Source organism: Fukomys damarensis, unplaced genomic scaffold, assembly GCF_012274545.1.
Source record: "Fukomys damarensis isolate Sample0158 unplaced genomic scaffold, DMR_v1.0_HiC HiC_scaffold_15, whole genome shotgun sequence".
In the NCBI taxonomy this organism is placed as follows: Eukaryota; Metazoa; Chordata; class Mammalia; order Rodentia; family Bathyergidae; genus Fukomys; species Fukomys damarensis.
In genome coordinates this window covers 65,436,021-65,445,934 of record NW_022900927.1, presented here as the reverse complement: position 1 = coordinate 65,445,934, position 9,914 = coordinate 65,436,021, and the positions used below count along the sequence as shown (strand labels likewise).

The following is a 9,914-nucleotide window of genomic DNA, read 5'->3' as shown; positions in this document are numbered from 1 at the left end:
CCCACACGTGTGAGGTGGGCACAGAGCCAGGCCAGGGCCCTCTGCACTTCAACAGCACAGCTCCTGAGGCGCAGCCCCTGCGGGGCGCATCGTGCCACCCGCAGCTCTGCAGAACAGACCGGGAGGCCAGCGTGAGAAACTGGGCCCGGCCTTTCCATCGGAGGGAGCAAAACAGGAGCCTCCACCTCAGACTCCAGTCCACCCAGGCAGCCCTCCCAACCACAAAATGCCTGCTGCATTCAAATCCTCGGGACACAGCTGTAGACCAAGGTGGTTTTCCACGGCCGGGGACTTCTGCTCCTCACGCCCTCTCCCCGCCTCTCTGCTGTCCTCACAACCCTGCCCAGCAACTCCTCGGCCCCAAACCAGCCAATCAGGAGAGACTGTGAGAGTCAACCCAGCCAATGGGGAGAAAGCTCCACTGCTTCCCTTGCACTGGGGTTTAAATCCCCACTTCCGGCTCAGAGCGCCTGCTGCCTCCTGTCTGAGCACACCGTGCCCTTCTGCAGAAGTAAACTTTAATCTCTGCCTTGTTTTGTTTGTCATCTGAGTGCATTCATTCTGGCACAGACAATCTGAGTCTGGGGCTCATTTCTAACACCAAGATCAAGAGTACTGATGCAGCCTAGTGAGGGGTTCACAACATGCCTGTTCCTGGCCCCATCCTCTGTCCAGATCCCGAGCATGGGGTGGTGGAGCCCACGTGGCTGCCTCTTCCCAAAGCCCCTCAGCAGCCCAGCTGGGCAGAAGCCAGAGTCCCACTCATGACCGGGATGGAAGTGACATTCAGACTAAGAGCACTGTGCAGGAAGGGTGTCGGAGGCCCCTGGTGCTCCTCCAAGCCCCTGAGGGCCGGGACGCGGAGCCCAAGGCTGTCCTCGCCTGTCTACCAGGAGAGGTGGCAGAAGGTCTGGGAACACCTGGGAGCTGTGGGGCTTCCCCATGGCGAGGATCGCTGCCCCTGCCCTTCATAAATCGCCTGCTCTGTAGCTGGCAGTGTCCCGGCTCCCACCCATCTTTGTCCCTGCAGTGGAGCAGCAGTGAGACCAAGGCAGAAGAGAGGAAGGAAGGCTCCAACAGTGCCCACCCCAGGGGCGGCGTCTGCTCCTCCCCTGCTGCTGCCCAGGCTGCTGCCCAGGAGGGTGGGTGGCTGACGTCACAGAGTGAGGCCGATGCACCGCTGAGCTTGTAGGGGCTGGGGACCAGGGTCAGACTTCAAGGTGACCTTGGCAGGGACCTGAAGCGAGGACTGGAGGCAAGGCCAGCCCACGGCCTATGAGTTGAGGATGTAGTTCACATTTTTAAACAGTTCAAAGTGAAATTGAAAGAAGAACTTCTATTCTGCTTATGCTGTTTGGGGACAGAGAAAACTGCAGGACTGTTTGAGACAGAGATCTCGGATACCCTGAGACCTCTTGGCCCTCCTGCCTCAGCCTCCCAGATGCTGGGGCTGCAGGCATTGTTTTGTGTGTGTGGCCTGGGACACCTAGCCTCCAGTGTTAGTTGAGTGCCAAGAGCACAGCCCAGCCAGATAGCAGAGTCCCGGAGCAGAGCGATTTTCCCGCACTCATGGAGGTGAATGCTTTGCTGTTAAGATGTTAAAGCTCCTCCTGTCCACAGCTCCAGGTCAGTGCTTCCGAGTCCCCCAGAGGAGGTCACTGGCGGGGTGGGGCGGGGCCTTCGCTGGCCCAGACTGGAGCTGCCACCCCCTGCCCAGCCTGACTCCCCTTGGAAGAGGGATGAACAACTTGGCAGAGCGCCAGCCCGAGCCTTTGGGGCCCAGACAGCAGCCATCACCCCGGATGCTCACTGCCCAGTCCTCTGCGGGGCCCAAAGGCCACCCGTGCTTCTACAGCAGAGTGTCAGCACTCCCTGACCCTGCCCGGCGTCCCGGCATCTGCCAGCCCTTCCTACGCCTCCGTCCCCAGCCGTGCCCGGCTCTGCCAAGTTCGAGTCTGAGCTCCCCATCCTGCACAGCCCAGCGATGCAGCCCCAGGTCCCCACCGCAGGCCTGGGAGCCATCAGTGACCGCAGAGGGGCCCTGCCCTGGCCACGCTTCCTGAACACCTCATCTGTGGGCCCCAGGGTGGGTGCTGGGTAACCCACTCCGGCCTTGGGGCTCAGAAGTCAGTGCAGAGACCCTGCTTCCATTAGGGGGCAGCAGAGCATTTGGGCACCCGGGAGCCAAGAACCCACACACCCCAGATTTGGATTATTTGGCCTGCAAGTAATGGGGGCCCCACCTCGAACCAGCGAAACAGGGCCCAGCAAAACCACCGCAGCCCCGGGTGCTGTCCGTCTCCATTGCTGGCCTCAGGCTGGCTTCCTTCAAGACCAGCTTCTCTGTCTGGTGGGGCTATGGCAGCCTCCTGGGCACACAGGTCCCTACTGTGACCACCAGGAGTGAGAGAGGCAGGGCAGGGCGACCCACACCCCCAAACCAGCCAGACACAGGAACCTGATTGGAGACCCACTGAGCGCCTGGTTCCCCCAATCTGCCGTTTGCTGCACCCCAGCCCGGCTTAGGTGATCTGCCCACGCATCCACCCCACCCACCAACGTATGTTCATAACCCTGATGTCACCGGGGCCTCCCCGTGCCTGCCTGTGCCCGGGCCCCACAGGACCACACTGATGGCTCAGAGCCACACGGCCCGCGGGACCCAGCTCTCCCTGGGACAGAATGCACCGGGCCACAGCTCCTCCTAAGGCTGTCAAAGACGAAGGAGCCGCTCAGCGCCTCCGCAGAAAAAGCAACCCCAAGGCACCTGCAGGGTCACCGTGCCTGGACTGCAGCCGGTGTTACTAGTTGCTGAGAGCTGAGTCGCTGGGTCCCCGGGCAGAGTCGTGAGTCACATGAGCCAGCCCTGTAAGTCCCTGGCATGGGCCGCAGGCCCAAGGGCCTGGGGTTGAGTCACAGGCCACGAGTCCTGCTGGGGAGCTGCACACTCCCCGGCTGCCGGCTTGGCCCTCTTGTCCCTCCAGGAAGGGACGACATCCGCACCCTCAGCCGCCCAGGTCTGTGGTCAGAAGAGCCCGCGGGACAGTGAGGGGCGAGGGCAGGAAGAGGCAGCGGGAAGCACGGGAGGGTTGCAGCCACCTCCATCCTCACTCGGGTCCCCTCACTGCTCCCCACACTGGCAACCTGGGTGCCCGCGGCCCCTGTGGATTGTTGCTGCAGCTTGCCTTTTTTTCTGCATGCGTGCATGTGTGTGTGCACGTGCACACTGGGAATTAAACCCAAAGCCTTGAGGGTGTTACAAATGCTCTACCATTGAGTTACAACTCTAGACATTTTTTTTTCCTGCAAGACAAGTTCTGCTGGGAGTGAGACAGGACAGGTCCCCTTCACACCTGCCTGAGTCTATCTGTGGGACATTTCGAAGGCAATCCTACACCAGGAGGCTTGGGATGAAAAGGAGATCGAGACTCCAGATTTCCTTTGTACAGCTTAGACCTCTTTTATGCCTTGAATGCATGTACATTTTTCAACCAAAAAAGAAAAAATCTATAAAGAATGGTTCAAAGTGATCATCTGATTGCATTTTCCTGGCCATCTGAAAACTGCTTTCTTTGAACCATGCTTTCCGGAAGGACAGGAGGGTGTGTGGGGAGCTGGGACTGGACTGCATCCCCAGACTGATGTGGTGAAGCCCTGCCCTGTGTGGTGCCCCTGGGAGACAGGACTAGGTCAGGACAGGGAGCCTGTGGCTGGGCCTCGTGACCTTGGAAGAAGGTCAGAGATCTCAACTTCCACCCCTGAGCGCATAGCCAGGGAGATTGCCCTCCTCCAGACCCGGGCCCCCCAGAGTCCCATGTGTGGGGGTGGCCACTCGTGAGCACTGTGAGGGGCACGGCCTGGGTGGAGCTGGTCACTGGGCTGTGAGCAGAGAGCTACACTCTCTTCCCCAGCTCCTCCCTTCTCTGCGTCCTGGTGGCCATGGGCTACAATCTGCACTCCACCAGGCCCTTCCACCTTGCCAGTCCTGCCCCGGAGCCAGCCAGCCATGGACTGAAAACATGAGCCCAAACAAACCTGTCCTCCTTCTGGGGTCAGGTGCTGTGGAAGAGTGGCTGAGACACTCCAGCACGCTGACCTCAGGCTCCAGCTTCAGGGACTGTGAGATGAGTGTTGTTTGAGCCCCTGATCTGTCGTGACCTTTCACTGTGGCAGTGGCGCAGCCCAAGACGTGAGCCGCACGACAAGGTGGCCCAGGGGAGCACTGGGTGGGCATCTGTCCGCTGACCTCCCTGGGAGAGGCTCCGGGGATGTCACGTGGATTTTGCTGCAGGGCAGCTGAAGCACTCTGAGATATGGCTCTTCTTCCCCTCAGAGAGGCTGAGCCATGCACTGACCAGTGTCCTTTTCTGCAGTGGACACACCAAAGGGGCCATGCCCGCCTGACAGCCTCTGCTCGGAGCGTTTCAGTCCAAGCACTGTTGGTCTTTCTCCAGTAATCCTGCTTGCTTTTAACCTTTTATGATGGAATTTTTCAAATACACACAAAAGAAGAGAAAATGGTAAACTGGAGCCCTGCATGCCAATCATGCAGCCACTGGTGGCCAGTTTTGTTTTATGTCCACTCCCACACTTCCTGCCAACACCAGCTCCTTTCTTCATTTTTCAAACATGTGTTCAGCACCTCATCAAACACCTCTTCTCCTGAAGCATGCAGCTCAGTGGCTGTTAGCATCTTCACAAGGTGGAACCATCACCACCACAGAATCGGGATTCCGCACTGCCCACCCTCGGCCACCGCCTGCCGCTTGTGAGCACCACACCCGGACCACTCGCAACCTCCTCGGAGAGCCAGGGCCCCTCGGCCGACCTCTTCCTGGAGCCTCTGGATCTGCACAGCCACATGGTCAGGGCGACACGGACGACACTCTGTCCTGTGACAACCCCTCTCTGGGCCACACATGTGCGTGTGTGTGTGTCCCATGTTTATCCAGACACCAGATCACTTTCTCCTGCAGAATTCCCTGCATCCCGTGGAGGCCGACGGCGGCTCCCGGTGCTCTGTGCGTACTGCCCTTCCTGTGACATGGCTGGATGCCGAGTCAGCCCATCGGGCTCAGCTGTGGCCCTGGCACCGGGGAGCAGGCTCTGCGGTGCCAGCCCTGCAGCCAGGCTGTCTGGAGGACCCTGTGGGCATAACAATGGCTCTGTGAGGTGCGAGTCATCGGCCGACCCCACCGTGGCCGCTTCCCTCGGCCCTCCCAGGGGCTTGGCCGCGGTTGCCACAGACTGGGCCCCTCAGTGTTCTCGGGGCTGTGGTGGGTGACAGTCTCCTCTCTCGCTCCTGCATTCGTCAAAAATAAGGACATTTCTTCATCCCTTTCTGTGCCCACTTCTTGGATTTGGAGGCTGTATTTTCTTTAGGACAGGATCTCATTACATGCTTCATTGTGTTGCCCAGGATGGCCTTGGTCACACAGCAGTCTTCCTGCCTCAGCCTCCTGAGTGCTAGGATTACAGGTGTGCACCTCCGCACCCGGCCCATTTTCTGAATAAGGAGACAGTGCCTTAGCAACCCCAAGGTGACCAAGACCTCCTGCAAAGTCCTGGAGGATTCACCAGCTGTCTACCTCATCCCAGCGCAACACTGTCCTTTCTGAGCCTCAGGCTGCCCAGCCAGCTGGGCGACCCATCCCTATGTCACGCGCTGTCCTGGACATGCAGCCCTCTCCGCCGCACACCGTCCTCCCCCAGCCTGAACAGCGCCCCCCGCAGGCCGGCAGTGGCGGAGTCCCCTCTAGGGCACGGTCTGGGTGTGTGCCATGCGAAGCTATTTTGTCAGCCAGGGGTTTCTTGGGGGACAGGAGAAAAGCACATGATAAAGTCAAACCGACGCTTTGACTCGGGGGTGCAGAGAAGATTGAGCTTCGCTTGTCCAACATACAGACTGCGTGTGCTTTACTCTGCTTAGCGGTCTCCGTGCAAAGCGCTCCGCTGGGGCCCACAGCCCTGGGGTTCACACTGCAGCGCACACAGAGGGGAAACTTGGCTCCTGACGACGTGGAGGTTACTTGTCGCAACGGTCGTCACATAACAGCGCCGGTCCTATCGCTGACAGCACGACTGCTGAATGAAGTACACATTTCTCAGCCGCTTGGTGAAACCCACTGGCTATTGGGTTGAGTTGTTTCTGTCCTCAGTTTTGCTTTGATTTTAGGTTTTTGATGGATGGCATTTTGAAGGACCCTGTAGCACGGGCCGCTACTGCTCAGGCCCTGTGTGTGTGTCTCCCCCTTCCTCAGCCTGTTCCTCACAGGAGTCCGCTCCGACCCATTAGTGTCTTGATCTCTCAGTCTGTGCCTCGAAGAGGGACTCAACATCTCCCAGGTGTGGTCTCACCGCGAAGATGGTGTTAGGCTGCCCCAGGGCCTTTGCATTCACCATTCCTTGCCTGCTCGCTTGCCCTCCTTCTCGGCTCCCTCTGCAGACCACCTCTGGGAGGTCTTTCCAGCCCAGCACCCTCGCCCACCTTGCCTCCTTTTCTTCAGAACGTTTCCACCACCATTTCCCCCTTTATTTGCTGTTCACTCTCTTCCTTCCACACCGTTCACAGGTGTTGCCATGTTCTCAGCACTGCCTTAGTCAGCTTTCACACCACACCTGAGACAGAACTGTGTCCAGGGCGAAGGCTCGTGCTGGTTCCCAGCCTTGGAGGCTGCAGTCCACGGCAGCACGGAGTGCCCTCGCTTTTGGGCCATGGGCGGGAGCTTGTATTGGAGCCAGCTGCTCACTTCCGGCTGGCTGGGAAGCAAGAGGGAAGGAAGGGGCTGGGGTCTCAGTGTCCCCTTCAAGGGCACAGACACCCCAGTGGTCTGACTTCTGCCTCCCACTGGTGCCACAGTGGGGGTTGGGCTCCTGACACGGGGCCCTGAGGGGTCACTGCAGGCCTGGCCGTGGCAAGTACTGCCACGTGGGGGGCCACAGGTGCTCCGCGCATCTGCCTGATAAAGGACGCCGTCGCTCCCCAGCACACCTCGGCTCCCAGGGGCTGGGTCACGACCCCAAGGCTGCGGGGCCCAGGCCCTGACTCGGTGGTGGTGTTTGCTCCTGACCTGCGCGTGTCCCTGCGAACATCGCCATCTCTGTCACACGTGACACCTCAGTGACACAGACACCGTTACACAGTACCATCCTGCATCCCGTGGGACTGGTTAGGAGACAAGTTCAGCGTGGGCGTGAGGCTTTTCCAAGCATTTTGGACCCAGGATTGATGGAGCCGTGGATTTGGGGCCCTGTGGTGTGGAGGGACCATCCCAGCTCACAGATGCACACAGCTCTGCCTGCCTCAGTGGGCGCTGCCCCCGCCCTGAGGGGAGGGAAGGCGGGATCTGGGCTTCCTATCCCCAGCGCTGAGCTGTTGACTGCTCTCTTCAGGCGGTGCCGCGCGGGGCTCTCCAGGGTCAGCACCCCAGGTCATTTCACACACAGGGCCTGGCGACCCGCCCACCAAGCCTGGCCTCGCGTGGTCTCAGAGCGACCACAGCGCCTACCCTGCCGGTGGCCAGCTCTCGTCCGTTCTCCTCTTCCTGTGTGGCCCTCACCTCCGCGCCCATCCCACTCAGCTCCGTGTCACTCGTGATGCTGGTGTGGCCCTCGCAGCCCTCTTCCCAGCCTCTGAACTTACTCTAGCGGTGCCTCTCAGCAGCGTCCTTTGTCTCTTCGTGCGACCATCACCAGCTCGGCAGGACGAATGCGACTTCTAAATGCGGCACTAGAGGGTCCAGGGCGCATGGAGCCCGCACGCCAGGCTCCCAGTGAATAGCTGAGCTCGCTGGTGGCACGAAGCCTCAGTGAGCACCTCTTAAACATGTCCATCCAGCCGCAAACCACCCTCCTGGTAGGCGTCCGAGGCCTGAGGGACACTGCGAAGCCCACCCAGCCCCTCCCCACGAGCCCCACGGCGCACTGCGTGCCACCCAAGTGTTTGTGAGGTGAGCGAGGGACTGGTGAGTTGCCATCGCTCTGAGGATGAAGTGACGATTAAACTCCTCTGTCAGCCCTCCTGTCTCGCTCTGAGACTGGGCCCCGCACGAGGATTTAGGTGAGTTTCTGGAGTGGCTCTGTGTCAGCACCACTTTTCCTACAAGGGACCACAGGGCTCACACGCGATACAGTGCTCATGAAAAGCCAGATGACAGCCTGTCTGCTTCTGCAATCCGAAGATACCAAAGACTGCGGCAGAATCTAAACCGGCACACGGGCAGGGCACTCACAGCAGAACCTCTCGGGAGCGTTTTCTGCAGACACAAGGCTGCGCCCTGCCTCTCTGAGCCACTCCCACCCGGTAGAGTCGCCCCCGTGTCCCTACAGCCTCACAGTGGCTGCTTGGTTCTGCACTGCTGCCTCTGCCACCTCTCTTCTAGGAACAGTGGGGCTGTGTCACCACTAGAGGGGGCGTCCAGGCAGGAAGGGGACTCCGTCAGCTGCAGTCTGGCCCTCCCTGTGGAAGGCGGTCTGCACCAGTCAGGACGGCCCGGCTCTGCGCCTGTTGCCCCGTGGTCCAGAAGTCTCCATTTCCTGCCTGAAGTGACTGTCACAGGGCCCTCCGTCTCCCCTGGGCCTGCAGGGCTTCTACGGGCCACAGGTTGGGGTACGGGTGGTGGCAGCATCGGAGAGGGATGCAGACGTCAGGGCTGGGACTCGATGGGGGCCCAAGGGCTGGCAGCCAGGATGGGAAAGCGGGGAGGCTGCTGCCCGCAACCTGCTGCCCCCAGCACTGGGTCCCCGGGACCCAGCTGCCCACAGCACTGCCCTGAGGTCACTGTCAGGGCTTGGACTCTGCCCAGGTGCCCAGCCTGCCCAGCACACATCAGTGACCCCCGGGCCTCGACCAGCACTGGAGCTTCCTGTATGTGTACGTGCACAGTGCCCCGCACATGCACACACACGGCACACGGCCCCAACAGGGAGGTGACACTCATGCCCTCTTCCTCTCACGCAGATCAAAGTGGAGAACCAGCTGGACTACCAGGACATCACCAGCGTGGTAGCCATGGCCAAGACCTATGCCACCACCGAGGCCTTCATTGACTCCAAGTATGACATCCGCATCCAGAAGATTGGCTCCAACTACAAAGCATACATGTGAGTCCCGGGCAGGGGACACAGCTGGCAACGCCACTGTCCTGCCTCATGGCCATCCCCCACTGTCCCCTCTGCTGCTCTCTCTGTGGTCAGGACGTTGCGGCTTGTGTGAGCCACGGCCCGAACTGGGCAGAGCTCTCCCCCATGGGCTGCTCCCTGGGAGCAGGGCGCAAGGCAGCCTTTTGGAGCCTTCAAGGGTTTGGGCCTCCAGTTCTCCCCAAAGCAGAGAAGCATCCAACCCACTCTGCAGTTTAAAGGTAACTCTGGGTGGCCACATGGTGCAGACTGTCAGCCCAGCACGGTGGGAGGCGGAGGCAGGGGACTGAGCCCAGCCAAGGCAGCTTAGCAACCTAGGAGACCTCAAAGTAAAAAAAAGAAGCTCTGTGGATATAGCTCAGTGTAAAGGTCCTCGATTCAATAGTCAATGTCGAAAAAATACAGATTACTCAGGGCTGTAGCTGCAATGGGATTAATAAAAACAATTCGAAGCTAGACATGGTGGCACACACCTATAATCCCAGCTGTTCCAGAGGCTGAGGCGGGAGGATCACAAGTTTGAGGCCAGCCTGGACAGCTTAGAGAAAGCCTGTCTCAGAGTAAAATAGTAAGTCAGTGATAGGGAAGCCTAGATTCAAAGCCCACACTGTAAAAGAAAAAGAAAGACCACTGCCCGGGAGGCCACATCAGGGCTTGCAGGCAGGAGAAATGGGAGGCCCAGATGACTTTTTCATGGGATTTTCACTGAAAGGAATTTATTAGAAAACCACAGGAGATCAGACCTATAAAACCCTAACCAACAAATCCCCACTAAG

General features: G+C 59.5%; 1 protein-coding gene across 6 annotated transcripts in view; it reads left to right on the top strand.

Moving 5' to 3' along the window:
- Syn3 (synapsin III) overlaps positions 1-9,914 on the top strand; it is a 278,828-nt gene that overhangs the window by 250,004 nt on the left and 18,910 nt on the right. For all 6 annotated transcript variants that reach the window (XM_010637618.2, XM_010637616.2, XM_033763883.1 and 3 more), the window contains one exon: positions 8,960-9,102. In XM_010637618.2, coding sequence (XP_010635920.1) covers positions 8,960-9,102 — 143 coding nt within the window. The remainder of the gene's footprint in view (positions 1-8,959; positions 9,103-9,914) is intronic.